The 25563-nt window shown below is 35.3% G+C and overlaps 3 protein-coding genes across 9 annotated transcripts in view; all 3 read left to right on the top strand.

The window, feature by feature from the left end:
* Positions 1–25563, top strand: part of LOC147837707 (uncharacterized) — an 838558-nt gene that overhangs the window by 17274 nt on the left and 795721 nt on the right. The gene's annotated exons all lie outside the window — the stretch shown is intronic.
* Positions 1744–17788, top strand: spty2d1 (SPT2 chromatin protein domain containing 1). 4 transcript variants are annotated; one of them, XM_087310461.1, is made up of 7 exons: positions 1744–2238; positions 2425–2539; positions 13038–14429; positions 15426–15582; positions 16881–16958; positions 17130–17219; positions 17313–17788. In XM_087310461.1, exons 1-6 carry the CDS (start codon positions 2179–2181, stop codon positions 17215–17217), a joined length of 1890 nt encoding a protein of 629 aa, XP_087166587.1. In that variant the 5' UTR covers positions 1744–2178; the 3' UTR covers positions 17218–17219; positions 17313–17788.
* On the top strand, positions 20335–23648 carry si:dkey-11e23.9. Of its 4 annotated transcripts, none has more exons than XM_087312394.1 (7): positions 20335–21620; positions 21836–21953; positions 22035–22241; positions 22324–22501; positions 22680–22806; positions 22950–23026; positions 23181–23648. In XM_087312394.1, the coding sequence occupies exons 1-7, from the start codon at positions 21600–21602 to the stop codon at positions 23323–23325; spliced, it is 873 nt and encodes a 290-aa protein (XP_087168520.1). In that variant the 5' UTR covers positions 20335–21599; the 3' UTR covers positions 23326–23648. The 4 variants fall into 4 exon arrangements, with proteins under 4 accessions (XP_087168520.1, XP_087168519.1, XP_087168521.1 ...); XM_087312393.1 differs by having other exon boundaries at positions 20937–21620; positions 22947–23026; XM_087312395.1 differs by lacking the exon at positions 20335–21620 and adding an exon at positions 21623–21740 and having other exon boundaries at positions 22947–23026.

The raw sequence follows: 25563 nt of genomic DNA, 5'->3' as shown, positions 1-25563 counted from the left end.
CAGACAACCATATCCATGCTGGCACATAAAACCTAAGGATGGTCCATATTGAATCTAGTTTAGTTATGTAACTATTTATAGTATAGTAAATATTTATATCTATTTTTTACTGAGGATTTGAACCATGTTTATTTGGACTTTGACACATTATTTATTATTTTCTTATTTTATATTTGTTTATTATAAGTGGTGTTGTTTATGGTAACTAAAAATATATTATTTGGAAAAAAGTCAAATTTGCTTCAGTGTTCTGTTATTTTGTAACATTTTTTTTTCTGTTTAGTTCATTCCCAGAACTTTTGGGGAAATACATTGTCAGTAAATAAATGCATTTTTTCCCCCCATTGAAAAACGCCTTGAAATAACATTGAAATAAATTGCTATAACTTGCTCAGGGAATGGTGGATGTAGACAAAATTTATTGTGGAAGTATAAAACATCATAATATGTATTTCTAAAGAAAGAAAAACAAACTTCATAAGGTTTTGTTTATAATAACTAGAAAATGCCACTTTTTTTAAAAATCGTTTCTGGAAAATTGTAGAATATTTTCTTTCTGTTCATATGTTTTTGGACCAAAAAAAGTTTTAGACTGGACCTTTAAATGATACAGATTGAAACTTCAGGTTCTCCTGTTTAAAATAATATATGACACTTGAGTCTGACTGCTAAAATAAAAATAAAACTGCTTTAAAAAAAATAATAATATAGGCCCATTAGGTGCCCTCAAAATACCTCTAGGTCTTTAAGGGTTAATGAAATGAAAAAAAAAAGGTTTTCCACCGACCACTTCATTTTAAGGAAGATTATATGAAAGTTTACCATTATAAGTCAGTTGAATGATATAGGTTGTATCCTTTTCTATATTGTAATCATTCACACATAGATAATTTACTAGAATGGACCTTTTTTATTATTAATTCCAAGAAACTGTATAATACAGCTTAGAATACAGTACATAAGAACAGTTATTTTACACAATATTCAAATTTGTTGAACAGGATAAAGAGCAAAACAAAAAAGTACATAAAAAACATTAAAAAATGCAATAAAAATAAAAAATAAAAATTTAAGTAGCATGAAAGATCTCATCATATTTTCTCAAGAAAAAAGCCAATTTCTTATTATCAATTAATCTAAGTGATTTAATTAAGTTCTATTTCACATAATAAGTCTATAAAAATAAATAAATAAGGAACCTGTTTGTTAATGTAGGTTTCCCAGCAAGTATAACAGTGTTAACCAGAATGAACAACATGATTGACATATTGACATATATATATATTGACATGATTGACATTTTGATATATATATATATATATATATATATATATATATATATATATATATATATATATATATATATATATATATATATATATATATATATCAACAGTATAGGCCTATATATTATTACAAAAAAAAAGAGCCAAAGAAATAAAAATAAAATAGAATTAAAACAAAAATATAATTAAAGTACAGTTTACTTGTCAATTCTGATTTTACAGATAATATTAGAGATCCAGAAAGTTTTTTTGATTCACCATATGCTATGTTTGAATTCATCAGAAAAAAAAATGCTTTTCCACACAACCACTTAATTTTTTGTAACGTTTTTATAAAAGTTTACCATTATAGCCATTAGTTGAATGAAATAACTCGATACTTTTCTATATCGTAATCACATATGTCATTAACCAGAATGAACCGCGTGTCTTAAACAACCGGAAATGACGAGCGAATGTGAACCGGATGACGTGGGATTGGTTGCTGTTTCTAGAACACACAAATATCACAAGAAGATTACCACAGTTCACGTTATTTTACAGCTTTTCTGTTTAACGTCGTTTAATGACAACTTGGGGAAACTGATTTTGTATCACCGAGCAAAAACGGAACGTAACTTTTTGCTTATTTATCGGGCGCGCTCCCCGTTGTTTAATGGTTTGAATGCACAACAGCTGATCAGAAATGACGGACAGAAGCTAAAGAGAGTTGGTTTACGCGATGCTGTCTTTTTAGCTTTCCTTTTCTTGCTCTATTAGTCGTTTAATATCGAAAGCTTATTTCCATATTGCATTTACGGACACAAAGGCTGCCTGAAATTTGTGTTTGTCGATTGGTCAGTGGTAGCTATTGCTATTAGCTAAGAAAGTGAACTGTGGACAGTGAAGGGTCATGGATTTCGACAGTGTGCTGTCTATCGCGTCCCAAAATCAAGGGCTGAGCAGCTTACCGGTATGTACAAGTAGAAAATTATGTAAAATATAAAAACATTGCAACATGTTACTCATGGAACTTGTACATGTTGCATGTTTAGGCTAATATAGAAACCTAATATCAAAAGTACTTTATTGTGACTTCATAAATAGAAATATGCATGTTTACATTGCCGTACTTTTTAATCCTGTTTTGCTCTTTTAGAAAAGGTATAGCTTAAAAACTGGCCCACCCAAGAAAGATCTCAAAGTGGGAGGAGTGAATTCGGCTGCTGTCCAGGCCTTCTTGAAAAAAAAGGCTGTGGAGCAAAAGAATAAAGGTATTTTTTTTTTATTCAAACCTTGTTTAATTGTGTTTAACATTATCTTCCATATGCTATTGCATGTTGTAAAGTAGTAGAGTTTTTCTGTGTTTTTTTTTTTTTTTTTTTACAAGGAAATCAGTTTAGATAAAATAACGAATATAATAATGAATATAATAAAGGCCTCTGTTAAAAAAGCATGCATTTTATCCCATGCTCATAGTATGTTAGCACCTGTAAAGCTACTGTACTCGTATAACTAAGGTAAAGTTGGTTTTATATTCACACAGTCAGACTTTCTCGTTAATAATACAATTTCAGAAAAATATTATTTGCAATTTCTTACTAGGTAAATCATATTAGCAACCAATGATTATCAAAGTACAACATTGTTAACAGTGATTTAAATAGTGCTAATGTTGTTTTGAAGTCATACTTGCATGCTAATTCAGACCTAATATTCAAAATAGTATAGGTAAACACCATAGAGAACGTTAAATGAAGGAATGTGCGAATATAAAACTGACTTGACGTCAATATTAGTATACAGTCAATAAGTTAAATATAGCTAATTTTAAAGGGCACCTAATTTACCCCTTTAACAAGATGTAACATAAGCCTTTAGTGTCTCCAGATTGTTTCTGTAAAGTTTCAGCTCAAAATACCCATCAGATTATTTATTACAGCATCCAAAATTTAGGCCCAATCCCAATTCTATTTTTTTTTACTCCTACCCCTTCCCCTTGGCCCTTACAACCGAGGGTTAAGTGCAAGGGCTTCAAAATTTACCCCTAAGAATTGGGACAGCACTACAGCACCTGTACACGTTATCATATGTGCTTGCCATCTCCTGCTTCTCCTGTGAGATCAGACAATGGCAACTGCGGTAGTGATTCCAGTTGTGTTATTTTTTGGTATTTATCTTAAGGAGATCACTGAAGGCATATATTATGTTATTATAACGATCTAATGTGGTAATAAGATCCAAACTGTTCTGTGTATTCACACAGTGGCCATATTCATCAAAGTAAACACACCAAAAACAACATTAACATTAAAGCAGACACTGTTAAAAAGCCTATTGACAGCCACTAGACACTACTGACAAGGTATTCAAGTTTCAGAATGCTGTAGGACTGCTGTACAGGAGTTATTTAATAGGGATTATAGATCGCAAAATTTTGCTTTTTTTTTAAGCATGACGGTAATACATGAACGCAGTTATGAATTTATTAAAACATGTGTTTGTCATAAAATTTCGTAATAATGACATAAAACACTAATTTGTGGATCTCCTTACTTCCGTGTTCAGCAATACTGCCGTTGTGGCTGGTGCATTCTGGGAATTTTTCTTACTCCTTGGTTTCAACAGGGTCCCCGCGGGTCCTTAAAAAGTCTTAAAATGTCTTAAATAAAATTTTCGATTTTTAAGGTCTGAAAATGTCTTAAATTCTGTAATTTTCCATAAGGAGGTCTTAAATTTCATGTGGGATCTTAAATATCATGTCCGACTCGTCTTATGGCGGCAAATCAATGCCAATATAAATCGAGCGCAGCGGTGATGTTTGCGCGTGAGGAGAAGTGAACCGTGAGCAGATTACAGGTCTACACGCGAGAAAATTACAGCTCGCGAGCGCACAGGGGATCTTCACGCGTGCGGTCAACTGATCCAGCGCGAGAAAACAAGTCCCGCGCGTGCACATTATCATCTGTGCGCACGATGTACGCTCTCGCGAGCGAGGTCATGCCTACAGCGCGCGCGCGATCAGTTCTCTCCGCTCGCTCGCTGGTTCTTCTCTCTGCTCGCGCGAAACAGTTTAGATTTTTGTGAGTCCTAGGGCGGGACTTGGTTTTCTTGTTATCTCTAACGCTATTGGCTACTCTACCTTTCCAGAAGTTAGCCGGGATTGGACGCAGGTAAGCTAGTTTCCCCGTTAAATAAAATTATATAGGAAATCTTATCATAATGTCACAGTGTGAAACATAGACTTACTTTCTCAGTAATAATAGGTGGAGACTTACTTTCAATAATGAGATATTTTTTTTAATAATTAATCTCATAATAATGCCATATAATGACATCAAAATAATGAGATATATTTCTGTAACAAACTTTATTACTTGGGAGAGAAAGAGAGAGTTATACCATGTGGCAAAAGATCTCTCCATTAAACAGAAATTGGGGAAAATATACATGGGCTATTAAATCAGGACGAATAATTCAGACTTTAAATGTGTTTTGAACCATTTGATGAAGTTTAGCACCTACATTTAAACTGAACTCAAACTAAACGTGTTCAAATTTACAAAAATCTTTTTTTTTTTCTAAGATTCATTGTCCTTGACTCATTTTCTGTGAAGAACAAGTCAGAATAAATTGGATGGACAATAGTATACAAAATAGGCTATACATGCATGCAGTGCATAAAGTACAAAGGTTTATAGTAAATATATTGCCATTAGTCTGTTATTCCACTATACAGTTAAAGTCAGAATTATAAGCCCGCCTGAATTAATAGCCCCCTGTTTATTTTTATCCTAATTTTTATTTAACGGAGAGAAGATTTTTTTCAACACATTTCTAAACATTATAGTTTTAATAACTCATTTCTAATAACTGATTTATTTTATCTTTGCCATGATGACAGTAAATAATATTAGACTAGATATTCTTCAAGACACTTCTATACAGCTTAAAGTGACATTTAAAGGCTTAACTAGGTTAACTAGGCAGGGTAATTGGGCAAGTTATTGTATAACGATGGTTTGTTCTGTAGACTTTCGAAAAAAAAAAAAATAGGTTAAAGAGGGTAATAATATGGACCTTAAAATGGGTTTTAAAAAATTAAAACAGCTTTTATTCTTGCCGAAATAAAACAAGAAAAAAGTGGGCTACTAATTTTGACTTCAACTGCATATGTGACCTTTAAGATGTGGGCCTGTCGTATAGAAAGTAGTATTTGTATGCCTCTGAAGTGGAATGATGTAATGGATAGTGAGTAAAGCCAAACGAAGATTGTAGAAATTAAATTGTTGCTCAATAGGTGGCGATAAAAACCCATCTGAATGTCTGTCACTGTATTTTTTATGTTTAATTGGGCTAATCATTTTTGATTGAAGTCTTTATATGCAGGTTATTCAATCATTAACTAAAAATGAGATTGAAAAATATATATAATATATATATAGATATATATATTTTACACTGATCTATATTACAAACAATGTTAACAATTATCTATAAAGATAAATTAATTATAATTATCTATAAAGATCTAAAACGCAAATAAACTCTTCTGAAGACAATATTTCCTAGAAAGATCATCCCCAAGTGTAATAATGAGCACTGCTGTTGTGGTTAATAATGAAGTAAAATACAACAAACCAGACAAGTGCTGCACGGACAAATCAAATGGGTTCAGAAAGTCATGTTACAAGAATGCAAGTCATTATTTTGGATATTATTTGACTGTTTCTCGAGATTGAATCCTCATAAAGTTCATAAAGTTCTCAGAAAGTTTCTTATGATTATGACTTGCAAATTGTATATATATTTAACGGCATGATCTTTTAACTTGCGTCCAATCCCGGCTAACTTCCGGAAAGGCACAGTAGCCAATAGCGTTAGAGATAACAAGTAAACCAAGTCAACCAAGTAATCTGCTCACGGTTCACTTCTCCTCGCGCGCAAACATCACCGCTGCGCTCGATTTATATTGCCATTGATTTGCCGCCATACTTCACCACATCATTCTGTGTTCACACTGAACATTTTCCTGTTTTTTTTTTTAGGTAAAGTCTTAAATTTTCATTTTAGAGGACTTAAAAAGGTCTTAAAAGGTCTTAAATTTTCTGTTAAAAAATGTGCAGATACCCTGTTTCAAGTGTGGTCCTAAAAATCTTTGTTCGAATGGCTATTCACCCCTTCCCCTTAGTCCTATGCCTTCAAGCTAAAGAGAATTGAGACACCCCTACCCCTTGGCGTGCATGCGCAAAAAGAGGGGTAGGGATAAGGGGAAGGGCTAAAGGGTAGAATTGGGATTGGGCCTTAGTATACTGTTGCTGTTTTTATAGCCTGCGGCTTTAAATAAAAATCAAATTACTTCTCTCCGCCCGCAGCATGCGTGTCTGCTTATCACAACGCAAGCGTGAGCAGGGTGTGTTTTTTTCCGGCGTCCATGTTAATAGATCAGAGCTTTCATACCGCATGTAGAAGCAGCGCGAGGCGTGAGCGTCAGTGAAGCTGTAGCGCTGCGATAGTTTTGCCGTGGTGTCTATTTTTGCAGCGCTGCTCATGCTCAATTAAAGTGACAGTGCATTTATGATGACCAAAAACACACTGAATGACTGCAAGAAGTACCCAAAAAATGCATCGATAATATCCACAGATTTTTATGTATTCAGTCAAATGAACTTCAATGATTAAAAACAAATATTTATTTGGGCCTGAACAACAAAACCAAATTTTAAACAATTTTAGTATTAGTTTTTCTTAGTAATGCCAAGTTCAGACTGCATTATTTTAGCCCCCATTTTTTGACTTGGCGACACGATTTGAGAAATGCCTGAAATCACAGGCAAATTGGTGCTTGTTCACAAGAGTAACAATCACACAGTTGAACTATCAAAGATGTGATCTAAGAAAATCGTAGATGAGTCGCCGACGCCCGTGAGATATTTGGAAAGCTAAATATTTGGAGCTGTCTGCGATTCAAATCATACCATGTGAAATGTGCTCTGATTAAAAATAGCATCACCGATCACCTACAGCCAATGAGAGGGCAGCATTCACTGCTGGGTACCTGCAGGCCTGTTAAAAACACTCACTTTTAGTTTATTTGGACCCAAGAAATTGAGGAAAAACTCCTGGAAGTTTGGCAGGAGCACCCTGTGTTTGACGTGTCATCTGAGCAATATGCAAAACAAAAAATAAAAAAGTTTAAGAGAATTTGCTCACTTTAAAGCCAGGTGAGCAAAATAAGTACATTTTCTATCCCACTAAAGGCTTCTTTCTCATTATGTAGTTAATAACAACATACAGAGCACGAAATTAACTTTTTTACTTGGTAGCACCGGTGCTCCCAACTTCAAAAATTTAGGAGCATCAGAAAACATTTAGGAGCACCCACCAAAAATGAATGAGCACCGCTGCAAATTGTATTTTAAGGGATTTATTGTATTTTAAAACAACATCAATTAGGATTAACAAAAACCAGAAAGAACTATCTAACTAATGCTGAGATGACATTGATATTTGTGTGCAATAATTCCAAAATGTGTATGTCTTAAAATTATAGAATATTAATGATGATGAAAATGACAATAATAGTAACAATGAATTACATTTCTCATCATCATGCTGCCTTGAATGTGCTTGAATGTAAGTTATCTGCTATAAAAAGTCTGTTACTTTATGAAAAGTAAATGTATAGTTTGCATCAAACAAAAATGAAGCATTGCAGTAAGAAATATTTATTTTGTACTACTAAACAGTATATATATGCATGTCAGTAAAGTCTCACTTCTATCACTCTTTAAAAGTTTTGCTTTCAGTTTGTGTCAATTTAAATGTTCAGTCTGAGCTGATTTTCATTTTTCTGTGTTTGTGGAAAAGCAGGCGAGTCAGTCGACCCAATTTATGAGCAGGTTGAGCACCGGCGCAATACCGCTGTTTTTTATGAGACGCAGTTTCAGTGTAAACTTAGTAAAGGCGAGCTTCTTTGGCGATGATATGTACTGTATTAGATTTGACTTTTAGCGGACATTTGCGCTGAACATGCAGTGAATGCAACGCATCGAGATTCGGGCGCTTTCTCCGAAAAGCACGTACTCGATTGATCTCAGCTGGCGGATCAACATTCACCACGTGTCATGATCGCTCTCATCTGCGCCTAAACTTTAGGTGGGGTTTGCACTTTGCAAACCTGCGTGCTTTAAGTTTTCACTCTTTAGCCGTTTGCATTTCCCGTGGTCATAAAAGCTCCCTCCCTGTCATCTAACAGCGGAAAGCCTTGAGTAATTGACAGCTAATATGAACCAATATAGCGGCAGGGAAGAGCCATTCAGCACGTTTTTAGAAAAATTCAAAACAGGTCGCACTAATGCTCCCAAATATATTATGAGGTCGCATGGATTAATTTTCGGGCGCATATGCGACCAAAATGGTCGCAATTTAGAGCCCTGATATATATATATATATAAAATATATATATATATATATAAAATTATGTGACCTCGCGCTGTTTCCATGCCTTCTCATGTATGTTTGGTTGTGAAACGTAGTTTTAACAAAGTTGTCGGTGATTCTTTCTATTTTAAAGTCTTGCAGTGTGAGCAAAGCACAGACGGAACGCTAGCCCAGATAGTCATACAGTGTGAAAACATCCGTGACACGACTACTTTGAAAAAGTTTCACACTTTTTGATCATGTATAAATACCTTTATAATTATTTTGGATAAATATTGTTACTACTATAGGCCTACATCATCCTGACAATCAAAAACAAAATGACATGATATCACAGGCAATTGTCTTCTGACCAAGTGTGATGTAAATGACATGAATGACACTCCTCAGAGTGTGAGAAGCATACAGCTCTTTAGGATCTACACAATTCATAATATAAAGACTTGCAGGTTAAGGAAACGGCATAGGAGGAAGTTGCCACGACTCTTGGTGCAGTTGAAAAGTAAAAAAAAAAAGTGTATTTATAGATAGATGGGTAACTAGATAGAATAGACAGAGATGGATTGATCTGTGCAACAGCTGCCGATAGTCTGCGTGCTACAGATGCAGTCGGTGTGAAAAGCAAATAAGTGCCTGCTGCTCTCAATATGCCCTGCTCACGCTCTGCTTGCAGTGTTTAATGGGCGTCATCATGCATTACGTCAGATAAACAGCACAGTGACAGAGACAGACTCCGATGAAGCTGAAATAAAGCTCATTAGTCAAAAATACTAAGTAATTTTATTTTGTGTATAAATGGTAGAGATTATTTTGTGTATAAATGGTAGAGAAGTCTTTCTGAAATGGTGAATCACACGCAAATGCTGTTTGCAGTACACGCGCACACACACACACTCTCTTTTGTGCGCGTTTACTGATACTACATATAACACAGTGATTTTACTGTCTTTATTACAAACATGCTTTGCTTTAAAATGTTTTAGACGTATGATAATCACAAAGAGTTATTAAAAAATATCTTAATCCCACTTTATTTGCAAAAAAGAGTTTTGTGGACGTGTATACATGTTATTATAGAAACATGGTGCCTTTCAATCATTTCGGTTGTTGGAGAAAACCGTACTTCTGTCACATCGCGGTGGGCCTTAAAATTACAGGGATTTAGTTTCTACTTTAACATCAGGCACTTAAAAAAAGGACCTAATGTGTTTATATCACTCCAGTATGACAGTGGACACAATATACCTACACACAGTTTGGTCCAAACAGATTACAAAAGTTGATTTTCATCATAGGTGCCCTTTAAATCTAAATTATTTTGCCAATAAATGAAAATTTTAATTGTATGTTTAAAAGTCCCATTAAATTAAAATAAAAAAAATGTAGATGTTAGTTTCAGTCTGTTTGAAAGAACATCTATATGTTGGTGTGCTCCAAAATAGTGACAACATTTGCAGTAGGGCATATAAAACCAGTATAATTATGTAAAGCTTGCAGTTTGTCTTTTCTATCTAAACGGATCAACGTTTTTTTTTTATTTTACTTCCTGATTCCGTTTGTCATTAAAGCTTGACCAATCAAACGCTCTATAGTGTCTGACATGTCCAGCCATGTCAGCTTCTCATTTGCTTTTCATTTGATGCGCTTGAGCTATACACCTCTCACTCTGGCTAGGGGTGTAACGATATTAAAACCGAACCGAAATATCGCGATACACCAACCACGATACGTATCGCGAAACTCTCGTGGCGTACCGCGGTACTCTCACGCCCCCTGCTGCCCATTGTTGAGGTTGACGTCACTTGTCTCTAACTAATTGAACCAATTTAAACACATCTTTATTATCATATTTGATTAAATTGTTTTAGTAATGATGAGGATTTGTTCTAAATATTATATTCTAAAGTTAGTATTTTAGTGCATGTCATGTGACTTGAGTAAGCATCACACTCGTTACTACTGGACGCAGGATGGCTGCTTCACATAGTACTGAGATTGCAGATCCCCCAGACACATTTAAGTCATCTGTGTGGAAACATTTTGGTTTTCCAGTTGAGTACAGGAATAGAATTCGTGTCGTAGACAAAGCCTTACTTGTAAGGAAAAACATTTAAAAAGTGTGGTAATTTCACAATGTGAGGGTGTAAGCAACAGAACTGCCAACAAAAGTGATTTAATGTACAAAAGTGAAACCAGAATAATGCCCAAATATACAAAAAAAGAGAAATATTTACACTAATAAAAATAATATAATAAAGTAACAAATTCAAACAAAAGTATCAAACAAAAATTTGTTAAACTCGAGCAAGGGGATGATAGAAGACAAACAAAAGAAATAAACATAAAACAATTCTAACTCATGAATAACCCCTCTTACCTCGCTAAAACTGATGAAAAAAAAAAAAAGGTCTTCAGCGCCGTGCGCCGCATTCTTCCCTATACTGAATAAAATAAACAAAGATGACCTTCACCTCTTACCTGATGTCTTTAACAATACATTTTCTACGTGTTTGCCAAAATAGAAATCGTATGACATTTTCCCTATCCACCTTACACTAAGACTAAACTTGAGGAGATACAGCTATATTGTCGGAGCTAAAAAATAATATACAAATCAATTGAAATAAAAATGTACAAACCTCACAAAATTTCTTTAAGTGGGCAAAAGTAATGCAAAATAATTTTACCCAAACGAAAGTTAAGCAAAAACAACGAAAATCATGTCAGAAAAATACACGAAAAATGAGATCAAAGGAAAAAGCGCTCTCTCTCCCGCTCTTCCTGACATGCTTTTCACATTCCTGCGCTACGTCGCCAAATGATGATAGATCGGTCTCCTGACCAATCATCTGTCAAAAAGGCGGACCTACAGAAATGACAGGCATCAGCTGTCGTGAAGGCGGACCTTCATAAATGACCGGCATAAAGGGAGCGGGGGAGAGATAGAGATCAGGAGGCAAACATACAGCCGGCTACAACCCTAACATTAGTTTCAGACACAAACTGCAATATATTTTACTGGTGAATATGTCATGTAAAAACACTTTACAAACACAGTATATGTATATTTTTCATTAATTTAAACGGAAACCTATCTATCTAAATGAAACCATATAATCAAAAATGAGCGTCTGTGTCTGCACAGAGATCAAGCCTCTCATCGGAGAATGTGGATATTATGGTGTTTTTGAAGAAGATCTTTCACAAGTCTACACTTCAGTTATTTATTTAATTTTACTTTACTTAGTCATGATGGCTGCACTAAAGAGAATAGTTTTTTTCTGACTAGTCTATATTGGAGGTATTTATTTAATTCTAGTTGTTTACTCTGGTATCCTGACTGTACTAAAAATGCGATGACAAAGTTAATAAAGAAAAAGTTAAGATGTTCTTGTTATTAAGTGAATTGTCCCTTGGCATTGCTGTTAGCATGACATCAACCCTAACCCCACAGCAAACAGAAACCGAACCGTACCGAACCGAACCGTGGCTCCAAAACCGTGAACCGTGCCTTTTGTGTATCGTTACACCCCTAACTCTGGCAGAGCAGTGATTAAAAACAAAACGTTATTGGCTACTTTTTAAAAAGGGCAGGAGCTACTCCACGGCCCAAAGTGATTGTCTTTAGCTGCGTTCGAAACAGCCTACTCGGTAGATACTACGTTTGAATTAAAATGTACTACTTGGCCGTTTGAAAAGTAAGTTCTATACAGTATGAAATGTAAGCAGTATGAGTGGAACTTGGATGTGCTGCATCCAACATTTTGTCATGATCATGTGACCTACTTGTGTGAGTTGCATCGCTTCTCTCTCATTCATGAATTATCTCTCGGAGCATTGTGGGATAACGTAGTGTCCATCCGATGCGCACTTCAGAATCTCGTCAGAATTAGTAGGTCATCTGACTAGTTCTCACAAACTTTTGTTTTCTATGAATTCGCACTTACTACTCGGCTCTCATACTGTTTTTAGCGTACTATATAGTATAAAAAAAGTATGGGATTTTGGACGCAGTCTTTGTTTCAGTTGAAATTATTTTAACAACGAATAAAGATGTACATTTCAACACACTTCATGGGACCTTTTTTTGTAACCTATAAGGTATAATAATAATAATAATAATAATAATAATAATAATAACAACACATTTTAATTAGAAAAACAGCAATTTTTTTTTTTTTTTTTTTTTTTACTCCTGTCTATTAAGGTCATATCTATATGGTGTATTTAGGAATTCCTGCACTGGCATTCATTGTCATCTATTGCTGTTGATGTCATAATTTGTTTCTGTTTTTGATAAAGTAAAAAAACATTCTATGTGATCCTTAGAACAACAGGATAAGAAAGCAAAAGAGGATCTGCTGGCCAAAAGAGTGGAGCTGAAATCAGATAGGAAGGCACGAGCAATGGCATCACGAACCAAGGACAATTTCAGAGGTTACAACGGCATCCCTGTCATAGACCAGCCCAAAAAGAGACAGTCAAAAGGAAGCAGTACGGAAGAGCAGCAGAGTTCAACAAAATATGAAGGTGGTGATTATGATGATGAGGATAATTTTGACTATGAGGGCACAGATTCTGAATCTGAACCAAGTAGGCCTGTTAAACCTCAGGCTATATCTCGGCCTGAGTACTCCAACCGAGTAGAAAACAAACCAAAAAAACTCAGTGCTCCAGCTAGGCCCGCCTCGTCGTCAATGAACTTTGCAGATCTACTAAAACTTGCAGAAAAAAAGCAGTTTGAACCTGTGGAATTAAAAGTAGTGAAGAAGACAGAAGAGAGGCTTAGAACAGCAGAGGAGATCCGCGAACTTGAAATGGAGCGCAGAGTTAAGAAACTGGATAAAGGGAAGGATGTCAGATCAGACAAGAATTCAGGACAGAAAGACAGCCGATCTCAAACCAGCTCAAATCCTCAAAAGAAGCATGTAGACAGAGATGGCAAAAATGGAAGATTTCCAAGGCCATCAGAGGAGAAGCACCAGTCAAGCAGTACCAGCAAAAAGCCAAAGCTTCAAGCATCTAGTGAAAGAACTCCAACTTCTGCCAAACTCCATGGAGACAGAAGCAACTCAGGCTCCTCAGGTGCCTTAAATAGTAAATCTGCCATGAAAAATGGTGCATCGTTTCACGCGAAACAAGCACCACCCAGACCCTCACAAGGCCAAAGGCCCGCAACCTCAAGTGACCTTACCCCAAGGAAGGGGAATGTCTCATTAACTCAGGCGAAATCAAGTATTTCGGGAAGTTGTCCTCCTGGTGCAGCTAGACCAGGTCAAGGACCACATAAAAACTCAGCTCATGGAAGACCTAGTAATTTCAGTACCAGTGGACCTTCTCAGAAACCAGCAAATCCAGGGAAGTTATCGCGACCTGGGAGCAATGCTCCACCTCGGCCTGGTGGCAGTGGAGTGGTACGACCCTTCACTGGTGACCCCTCGAAGCAACCGAGACCAGGTGGTAATTTGCAAAGTCAGCAGTTTCCAGGAAGCTCCAGAGCTTCTTTAAATGGACCAAAGCGAATGGAACGTGGTGTTTCTGGGTCACAGATAAACAGGATGAGCTCTGGCCCCGGAAGATCCCAGTGCACTGTTGTTTCAGAGACCATTTCAACAAAGAACATTACACCGAGACCTGGGATGGTCCAAAGACCCCCAGGGCCACAAGGTCCCAGGACTGTGATTGGTCCCTCGGGCCACAGAATACTGGTCAAACCTTCTGGTAAGTAATATGAGAAGTGTTTCATGAACTTTTAATTTCAAGAGAGCTACAGATTAAACAAATTCCTTTTAGTAGGAAATTAGTTAGTAATTCATTTTTTTTTCTCCCAACTTCACAATGTAAAAATGATCTTGTTAAATGACAGAGCATCTTTCTTATTCAAATATTATACAAAATTTTAAATTTCTAACTTTATAAAATTATCTCTAAGGTCTAGTTTACACCTGATGTTATGCTTAAAAAAAGGAATTGATGTACTTAATTTTTAGTGAATATTGCAACTTGCAAGTTAAAGTACTTAACATTTGAGCATTGGAAGTAATTAGTTTTGATGTATTTGCAAATAATAAATAATAAAGAAAAACATGTTTTTGGTGACTGAAATTACAGTCAGAAGTCACACACAAAAAACAGATTTTAGACATTTTTTATGAATTTTTTCTGCATCTCGTAAGTGATATGTTCAAAGAGGGGAAGTATTTATTTTTGTAAAAATTCTTTTTTTTGTGAAGCCACATTATTTTTTGCAGTTCATAAACATGAAAGAAGGCAGCAAAAGTGATGAGAGCTTTCGTTTCTGCTCTGATAGCTGCAAAACCACACAATACTATGGGTTTGTGTTAGAAACAGTACACATAAGAGATCATAAATTTTTTACATGAATATTACACACTCAAAGCAAGTTTTCAATTATAGATGACGAAGTTTTTAAATCCCTTCTGTCTAATTTACTTCAACAACATGTCCCATGTTAGAGTGTTAAATATATTTAACTACATTTGTAAGTGGTTAAGCTCAAACATTTTGGAATAGAACTGAACTGTTGCACTGAATTTGCATAAGAACAACTTTTGAGTGATTTCCACACACATTCGGTTTTATTAACAAGTCTGTTTGTCTTAGAAATACAATTAGTAATGGCATTATTGTCTAGTGTATACTACTGACATGTTTTCTAGATGCCTCTTTTATTTATTTATTTGTATTTTTTTAAAGGACCAGCATTGCCTCCTATAACATCCAGTTACAAACGGAAGTTCGAGGACGAAGAAGAGTACGACTCTGAGATGGATGACTTCATTGACGATGAAGGCGAAGACCAAGATGAAATTTCAAAACACATCAGGGAAATATTTGGCTATGACAAAAACAAGTGAGTCTTACAGAAGTATTTGATCGCAATGTGTTTTGAACTGTGCAAGGTTACAACTATTTATTGCCACATATTATGCAGATATTATATTATTCTAATCATGGATTCATTCTTCAAATGTCAAAATAAAAGATTTAGGCCTGAAGTCTGAAGTTTAATATGCGGTCCTGGCGTCATCTTGTGGATAGACAACGTCAATTGTCTTTGATTAATGGAGACTGACGCGCTGTCTCTCAGAAATTATAAATAATTTAAAATAGCCACTATCCTTATAAATAAACTGTATAGTTGCAATCTAAACAGCTACATTCTCGACTAAAATAGCCTCAAAAGTACATTGTTGCCCAACAGCAGGAATATATGTCAAACTGTAGAATGTCCTCTGCTTGTATGTGGGTGGAGTAATAAACAAAGGTAAAGAGGCCTTTGTGTGCTGCTACTGGCAAAATATGTCACGGCTATCAGCCAATCATATTCAAGAGCCAGACAGAACTGTTGTATAAATATATATACGCAGCATATAAAAAATTATAATATAATTATTATTAGTGTAAAGCTGCGGTCAAACTGCACTTTTTTTCCCCACAGACTTCCATTCATATGCATGTGAAATCAACAGAGCGATAACACAAGCTTGTGCGACAAGTTTAACGGTTCGATGCATTGCAAAGTTCAAGCTTGGTGAACTCTGACCTGTGAAATTGCATCATGTGACTGCGTGAGACCAATCGAAGATCAAAACATGACCTCTCAGGACAGAAATGTTAAACGTCTTTTTTAATCCCGCCCCTTTTCGCTGCGCCATTCTTCACTGCATAGCTTCACAGCCAATCACAGTGCTCAAATCCTAGTGTGACTGCAGCATTTTTAAAATGTCCATTTCCCGCTAACATTTGATCACTGTTTATTGGCTGTGAAGCTATGCAGTAAAGAATGGTCAACCGATGACCTGCACGGCCAACCAGTCATTTCTGTTGAGCATTTCTGTGTATAGATAGATAATAGATATATCCATCTCACTAGGAGCCCAACTATTTTACGCAGTCAGGGAAGTTGCAAATTCATACAGATGTATTCCTTTGAAAATGTATGACTTTTTAAAAGGGGGCACACCCCTCACCCTACCCCTCATTGGGGGTTAAGCAAATTGTATTAAATGAGATTGTACAAATGAATATGCTTCAACCAGTCAATTAAAAAGTTACCTATCGCTGTGAGACTGCGTTTTTGCATACCATACATTAAAATACAAGGATTGTTTGTGTACATTGTTGTAACACAGTCTTTCATTTGAACAGATATAAAGATGAAAGTGACTATGCATTGAAGTTTATGGAGAGCAGCTGGAAAGAACAGCAAAAAGAGGAAGCGAGGAGGTAAGACAGTAAATTCAGCTGCGATCTTCAAATGGAAAAATAGCAGCTCTGATTTGGTTCTTAATTTCCTCCAAATCATCGCACTGTTGCCTTTTTTTTGTTTGTTTGTGTGTTTTGTGCTTTTTTTTGTTTGTTTGTTTGTTTGTTTTTTACCCCTGATTGTCTGATTAGCCTGCGAATGGCAGTGCTTGAGGACGAGGAGGAGGAAAGACGAGAGCTTGAAGAGATGCAGCGGAAGAATGCCAAGAAGAGAAAATGATTGTGATCATATGCTGAAATAAAACACTTCTCTCCCATTACGCAGAGGACCAATTGAAGTTACGTTCTTTAACATCTGCTTTTTTTCTGCTTCAGTTTACGCCTCGGTATCAAGGAGGATGAAGAAGAAATGAGATTGGAAGAAGAGGAGATGAAAAGGAAACTAGCAATGAAAAAGCGGAAAAAGTTCTAGTTTGCTTCTCTTTGACTTTGATCTTATGCGGTTGGGAAGGTTTCAGGTAGAACTAGAATTGGAAAGAAAATGCCTTCCGTGTTACACTATTTATTTGAATGCCCAAGCAATGGGAGCAGGTTTGCACTATCAAGAGCTCGTCTGATACAGCTTTGGAGAAAATAATATATGAGAATAATATCTGAGAATCATGATGGCAGTTTTTGTATCTTCAGAAATGATGAAAGTATATTGATGTGGATGCCTTATATGTCAAGCACCAACAACTGGTCCTGATTTAGGGAGAGTTATTTTATTGTACTATTTAATTGGGGAGATAAGATGCAAGACATTTGACATTTTTCCCAATGTAGTTTTTTGTTAAAGATTATTTGATCAATGTTGTTGTCCTGTCATTTCTTCCTTGCCTGGAATTGTGGAGCTGGTAGCAGAAACCTAAGTGTGGAAATGTTCAAACTCCAATAATAGCTTTGTTCTGTGGACATGCTTTGTGCAAAAACATTGAACAACATGATTTATGTCAACATTTTCTGCTTCAATTAGACAAGTTTGTAACAAGGTGAAAAAGCTAGTAGTACAATATTAATGTAGGTTGGAATACAAACATTTGATGTTGATGTTGCATATGTTTAAAGGCTTATAAGAGAATGGTTAGGGCAGTACATTTATTTTAACAGAATTAGCTGCTTGCTAAAACCAGCTAGAAAGCCATAAAATCATCACCACTAGCCTTTCAATATTTTCTTCGAAGTAATGTACATAAATAATCAATTTTTATTAATTTGACCTGGTATGCAAATCATGTTTTACACTGGCTGTCAGCTCCCAGTCAAGTACATGGTGTAAATTTCACGGAACTGAGATAAAGTAGATCAGTAAATTGATTTTTATTAATAAATGAGCATATATAAAGTGTAGTACATTTCCTATCACTGTGTTACTCATTTTGTAAGAGTATATATATATATATATATATATATATATATATATATATATATATATATATATATATAGCTAAAATCTGCAGGACACCGGACACATGGCACAAAGGTTGCAAGAAGTGGTAATAAGAATAAATCATTATTATTATTTTTTTTTTCTAATTTCTATGAAAGCTATGTTACATTTATTTTCCTTATTTGATGACTTGGGTAACTTGTAAACTTATGAACAATTTATGAAAAATCATAAATTTCCTATCCCATTTAAGAAATTTAACGTTGTTGTAAATGCTATTTTTAAAAGAATTAATACATCTACCAAAATTCATATTTCATAAATAAAAAAGAACCATAGAACCCCTTATTATTAGAAGGTATCAGTGTATATGTTAAAAAGTGCAACAACAAACTTATTCTTCGAATTCTCCAATAAAAAAAAAATCTAATTGCTCCAAGAGGGAAATCATATTGGTCAGCGTTAATAGTACATATTGATTGGAAAAGAACATGCTTCTCCCATATAAATATGTAATCCCAAACAAAGGCAACCTATTTTAAAATTCTGCACAAAATATACTCGGAAAATGCATTTATCTCAACATTTACTGATACTGCAATTTCTTGTTTTTTTCTGTCAGATTTTATATAATTATTTGAATAAATCACAACAAAACAAATATTTAAATTTAAAAATATTTTTTTTTGTTATTCTAGTCCCAATAATAAAAATGAAGAATATATATACTTATTTATATTATATGCAATAATATAAAAAGTATAGAAACTTTTTTTATTATATGCAAAAATTATTTATCCACAAACAAAAATGGCTTAAATCCTCTCCCATTTGCTTATTTTTTCATTGAAATTAATTCCTAAAGCTATACGTTTATCGAACAACAAAAAAAAATTCTGCAAGTGAATAGAAACATATGGAAATATCATGCCTTCAATAAGTTAGTCTTAAATGCTTTCTGTTTTTTATTTAATTTTGTACTTCCCCTTTTTTTATTTTTTCCTCTTATTTCCTTTCTATTTCTTATGTGTTACTTATTGTTCTTATCACTTTGTAATTGTTCTTATCACCTTGTAATTGTATGTACTTGTATTCCAGTCTCCTACAGATTACTTCCTGATTTATTTTGTACATTTCTTTCTAAATAAAAGTTAATAAAAAAAGAGAGTAAGAGACCGGTGGTAATATCAAACATGTCGTGTTGTGCAGTAGGACGCCAAATTCGAAAGTTCAAAAATAGAAAACTTAAATTTTACACCACTGTTTTAATGCTAACCGCAGACATCTCTGATTAAAAGGGAGCTGAGTGAAGTGACCTATTTAGAAATGGACTGCAGTTCTCATTTCATATCAGGTAAGTTCATGCTATGCTGAATCATACACATCACTCGATTTTGGTTGAAGCAATGATTTCAGCAAAAACAGATATGGTTAATTATGTGGAGGCTGAATGCTAAAAATGAAACGTGAAAGTGTAAATTATTAAGGTAAAGTTGGTCTTATATTCACACATTCATTCAGTGACAACTTATGACACTCTCCGTATATTGTTTACCACGGCACTTTAAATTTTCGGTCTGAAATAACCTGCAAGTGTACTTAACATTAACACTTTATTTGACTGTGAACAAAGTTATACTTTGATAGTCATTGGCTGCTAATATGATTTCGCTAGTTTGCAAATAATACTTTTATGAAATAATATTATTCAGGAGAATGTCCGAATATAAAATCAACTTTACCTTTATTAAGTGATAGGGTATCAACAAACTGCCCCGAGACAAATTGTCCGTATGTTCTTCTTAATTTGTAGTGTAACCACTTAAAGATTATTATAGTGTAATATATATAATCAGTTTATGATTCATATAGAAATCAATATGGGACCCAAAATGCATTGCACTGTAGTGTAGCCACACGGGGGCCCGGGGCGTATCGTTAAGATTAGGTGTGATTAATTCTGAGCGGGAGTTTCGTGAGGACATTGGAGCTATAATCGGGTAATGTTCCGTGCTACTCTGATAACATGATCTGACAACATGATTTCTTAACGCAACATTATCGACCTACAGGATCTGATGGATCGCTCTATTATCGGTAATGTTCAATGTGCTTTGTAAGCTAGCTAATAAATGTTGTTGGCTAAGGCTAACGTTATGTTAACGTTAGCCTTGACAGTTTTAACTTTTTAAAAATTGTATGGATATAAAATAATAACTAAAGACAAAACTAATGTTCGGATACTGTCCACAAAAATCGACTGTCAATATGGTTTGATGATCGTGGCAGGACCATTTTTGTCTAATCGTATTTCACTATCTGAAAATAGTTTAATGAAGTGGCTTAACCTTGAAAATATTTAAATATTTATAACTTAAATGTTTTACAACTTTAAAATATTGTTACAAAACTCTGTTTATTTTAATACTTTGAACTGTAGCGTGTTTAAGCTGTTTGCGGTTTTTAAAATAAAGTTTAAATATACTGTAATTATTTTTAAATAGGCCTATATATTTTTCTAAAATATACTTACGGATAAGACACTAAATTCCATTTACCTTAAAGTGTGCTAAAACACATTTGTGTTTAACGGGTAACGTGGTGTTAATATATTTTTAAATTTAATTATTATGTCGTTATATATAAAGTATTATTGAAAAAATATACATAATATTAAAATATTATATTCTGTTTAGTTTTATAATTTGTTCAGCCTTCTAAGCTGTGTTTAATGCAATTAAACAGTACAATTGTAGGGCTGAACAAATTAAATAGCATGTATCTTGAGTTAAAGCGCGTTTCGTCGTTGTAAAACGCGCTTCAGTTTATCATACATGTATGTGCAGTTTATTAATGTTAATACACATATTAATGATTTTGAGGTGGACATTTTCGAGAAGCTAATCCTCGGATTCTAAATAGAACGCGTTCTAATGACGTGAGAGCTGCGTGCGGCAGGTTTATATGCACGAACTTTATTAGAATTCTTTGTTGGGTGTTCTGGCGTTGGTTGTGGTTGTTGTGCATTTTGCGATTTCTCGATTGATTTACGGTTATTGATTCACGGTTTTGACACTTTTTTTCGGACTTCGACTACGGCTTTGGATTTGCGATTTCACTTTGACTCATTCGGACACGGTTTTGGATTTCCCGGTAACGACCCTTTTCTTCTGACTTCGACTGACGGCTTTGGACACCCCTTGGATTTGGTTTAACTCGGCAAAACCCCCATAATGGGAGTTTTATCAGTGTGTGTAAGTATAAATATTCACACAATATAAGGCATACTAGTAATTCACAAATGCTTACTGTTAGTAAAGAATTTAATGTGTGTGTGTGTGTGTGGAGAAATGTAATACATTTCATGTTTAAAGGTACACTCATAGTTACTAATAATTCACATTCATTAGACAGCTGTATGTCCACTCACTTTCTTGTTTTTTCATTCTTAACCCTCTTTCTTGTACAGGAGGAAGCACCGAGTAAGGTGTTTGGTGTTCCCTTGTCACATCTGAGGAAGACCGGACTGATGAGACAGGGGCTTCCTCTGGCCTTAACACACCTGGTGGGCTTCCTCGAGAAGCATGGTGAGTGCTAGCTTGGTGTTTGACTGTGTTTCTGAGTGTTTGTCACGTATCTGACTCTGTATTTGTAAAATATGTGTTTAGGCCTCAGTACCTGTGGCCTGTTCAGGGTTGGTGGGACAGTATTGCGGCAGTATGAACTGAGGAAATGTTTTGATCGCGGAGGCTTCCCAAAGATGAACGTTGAGGATGTTCATTCCTCAGCCTACGTCTTGAAACATTTCCTCAGGACTCTTCCCGGTGGTCTCATTCCAGAGCCATTCATGATTGAACTGCTGAAAGTGTTCAAGAGTAAGTGAAGGTTTTGTGAGCTTGCTCCACATCTAAATAGATTTATCAAATTGTTGAACTCTGGAAATATTTTTTCTTGCAGTGTTCAGACTTAGCAAACGTCACAAGGCAGTGAAGAAAATACTGGATACCATTCCAGAAGAAAATTACAATATCCTCTGCCTTCTAACTTTCTTCCTGTCCCGAGTGGCTGCTGCGAGTCATGCCAACCGCATGACCACCACCAACCTGTCCATAGAATTTGGGCCGATCATCTTTCAGTAAGTGTTTGTATTTCTGTATTTAGCTGATGGTGTCTGTATGTTTCGACATAACTTAAAGTCTGTGTGAAATGGAGCTGTCAGTCATAATAGACGGATGGGTGTCTGGTACATTTATTAATGTAATATGGTTTTGTTATGTGTGTGTGTGTGTGTGTGTGTGTGTGTGTGTGTGTAGTGTTCCTCAAGGCCCCACAAAGCTTGAGGAAGAGGAGATGTGTATCAGCTTCACAGAGTACATGCTGGACAACCTCAGACATCTACTGCCCAATATTTACCCTCAGGCATCTGCCATCAACACAGCAGTGAGTTTATGAGTTTGTGTTTGTTTCAAATCATACCATTTGTGTGTGTGATGAGTTTTTAAATTGAATCAGAATGGTGGTAACCTGATGAAAACGATAATAGATCATTTTTTTGGTTTGGTTTACTTTGTGTGTTTGAGGAGGGAGACGCTGTGTCTGAGGCAGAAGAGGACTTCACTCCTAAAAAGTGTGTCCAGCAGGTGCTTCTCGCAGAGACTAGGTACAGATTCTGAACACAAACACACACTACAGACTGATACTGCTCACATAGCTCATATAAACGCCCACAAATGTACACACACAGGTTTATATTGATGTATTGTGGAAAGCTAGTCATCCATATTCATGTTTGTGATGTGTTTGTTTTTTTAAAGCTCAAAGCCAGCCAAAATTGGTCGACTTGGGCGTCTGAGAAGACGATTTTTGCATTTTTGGCAAAAATTTGGCTCCCGCAATGGCAGGTGCAAAGTGGAACCCTCTGGGGCTGGTGATGTTCAATGCAGTCTCCACAGCCAGTGAGAGGCTGAGAGATGGTGAGGGTCACCAGTAAATAATGGGGCTGGTGAGGGTCACCGGAAGGCACAGACGTTGGTGAGGATCACCAAATGAAACTAAGGACTGGTGAGGGTCACTGAAAGTCAATGGAGCCGATGAGGTAAACTGAAAGTGAAAGTGTGTTGAGGATTTCTGAATGACACCAGTGCGATGCAGCTCATCAGAAAACAGGAGGATCACTGGAGCTGCTGGACGTGAGGTGCCATCACAGATTTGATTATGAAGACAAAGACAAGGCAGATGCTGATTCTGAATCTAACTGAAATAAAGCTTGTCATCTTCAGTCAGTTGGTGTCTCTCTCTTTCTTCATGTCTGCATACTCTTACTGTATACTTACGGAGGCAAGTTTAAAAAAATTTGTACTCAAATATTCATGTCTTTAAATGCATTTACAACATTATAAACATGGGTATTACAAAACTGTTCACATAAGAACACCGTAAACTTGATAAATTAACAGCAACTTACTGCATTGATATTTTAAGTGTGCAAAATTAAAAGTGTAAAGATTTTATCTTGAAATATTTTAATAAACTTTTATATTTTAGATTTGGATTAATTATATTACGTTCTAAAACCATCTTACTCATGGCAATGGGTTTAATGCAAAGATAGCCTGTAGCACCATGAACAGCATTTGTTAGTCTGCTATTTAAATTCTACATAAATAAATACATGGGTTCCGCTACTTTCATTCTTCCATGGCGGGGCGCCTGGCCAAAATTGATTTCGCCACGGCTACATTAAAGCTTTCAATTCAAAACATTCAGTCGTGTTTTTTAATAGCAGGTGATAATCGCACCAAAACGTTTTTGGGGTAAGTGAATTATACCAGCGCAAACTTTTCAGTAACCGTAGTAGTGCTGTGCGTTAATTGTTTAACCCTTTAAGGTTACGTGCCCTCTTTGACTAACTGGCTGACTGACAAATGCATGATGTGTGAGGCCAGCAAACACGACGTATTACCGTTTCACTTTACTTCAGGATGCATTAATACGGCTCTGTAGGTCTATTGGAGACATTCATAAATTTTCCTAGCAAATTTAATAAATATTGGAGACATACTTGTTACATAAACGCAATAAATCGCACTTCAGCAGCATTTATGAGAGAGTTTTGCACATATTTATTGCACAGTTAAATATCCCCCAACTGTGCAATAAATATGTTCAATACTTTCTCATATGCACTTGTACAAAGCACCTTATATTAATATACAATGCAATACTTTCTACATTCACATTTGTACACAGCACCGTATAACCTGTGTATTTATAACAAATCTCTACATACAATTCAACATCCAGATTTCTTGTCTTGACTAACTGCATCTCTGTTCAATGTGTATCATCTTTTTTTCCTCATATTTATTTTGTGTTGTCACTTTATGTACACTGGAAGCTTCTGTAGCCAAAACAAATTCCTTGTGTGTGTTAAGCACACTTAGCAATAAAACTGATTCTGGTTTATTATGCTTGTAGGGTATTACATAAATGCGCTCACGACATTTGTCATTGAAATAACGCCAGGTAGTTGGTAGATCTGTGTAAAAAAAAAGCCCTGCCACCACAGCTGGAAAAAAATCCTAGAGGGAACACTGAAATACATTAAAAACAATACAAATCATGTCAATCATTGCAACTATTACCTCAACTACAGTAAGTAACATGAGTAACACTGTCACAGAAACTCATTGTGCAGAAAAACCCAGTCATTCACCGTTAATTTAGTCTCTTGATTAGTAGGTTTGTCAAAAATGTTAGACCAATTAGCAGCAATGTGTATATAAAACCCATGCTGTGAAGATCATAACACTTGTCTTGGATGTAAGTGGATTATCCTTCACCTGAAATGTTTCCACTTCCCTTCAATAGGATGTTTTCATTTATTCTGGATGGCAAGGACATTGACTCTACCATCATGCTTATTTTTCAGTATTATAGTAATCAAAATAAAGTTTTTTTAGATGTTTGTATTTTTATGTTAGTTCTAAGGACTAAATCTATAAGATAGTGTGGTCCGAAACTGACAAATTTTTGCATTAAGAAGATATAAACTTCCATGCCTGCAGTCTGTTGCTTCTACCTAAATGAATCAACATTTTTTGACATCACCTTATATTTTAGTTTGTTCATCAAATCGTATTCTCAAGTGTCTGTCATGTCCCACCCCTTTAAGACTCATTTGCTGTAGTCAATTTC

The sequence above is a fragment of the Danio rerio genome, chromosome 25, assembly GCF_052040795.2.
Source record: "Danio rerio strain M-AB ecotype USA chromosome 25, GRCz13ab, whole genome shotgun sequence".
NCBI classification, from domain to species: domain Eukaryota; kingdom Metazoa; phylum Chordata; class Actinopteri; order Cypriniformes; family Danionidae; genus Danio; species Danio rerio.
This window is presented reverse-complemented; position numbering and strand designations above follow the sequence as displayed.

What these genes read in the sequence shown, in the direction of transcription:
- spty2d1 (XM_087310460.1), top strand. Translation starts at nt 2,179, where the DNA reads ATGGATTTCGACAGTGTGCTGTCTATCGCGTCCCAAAATCAAGGGCTG. An exon ending in AAGGGCTGAGCAGCTTACCG is followed by an intron (nt 2,239 to 2,424) that starts GTATGTACAAGT and finishes TTGCTCTTTTAG; the next exon opens with AAAAGGTATAGCTTAAAAAC. An exon ending in AATACTGGTCAAACCTTCTG is followed by an intron (nt 14,430 to 15,425) that starts GTAAGTAATATG and finishes ATTTTTTTAAAG; the next exon opens with GACCAGCATTGCCTCCTATA.
- si:dkey-11e23.9 (XM_087312393.1), top strand. Translation starts at nt 21,600, where the DNA reads ATGGGAGTTTTATCAGTGTGT. An exon ending in TGGGAGTTTTATCAGTGTGT is followed by an intron (nt 21,621 to 21,835) that starts GTAAGTATAAAT and finishes TTTCTTGTACAG; the next exon opens with GAGGAAGCACCGAGTAAGGT. An exon ending in GTGCTTCTCGCAGAGACTAG is followed by an intron (nt 23,027 to 23,180) that starts GTACAGATTCTG and finishes GTTTTTTTAAAG; the next exon opens with CTCAAAGCCAGCCAAAATTG.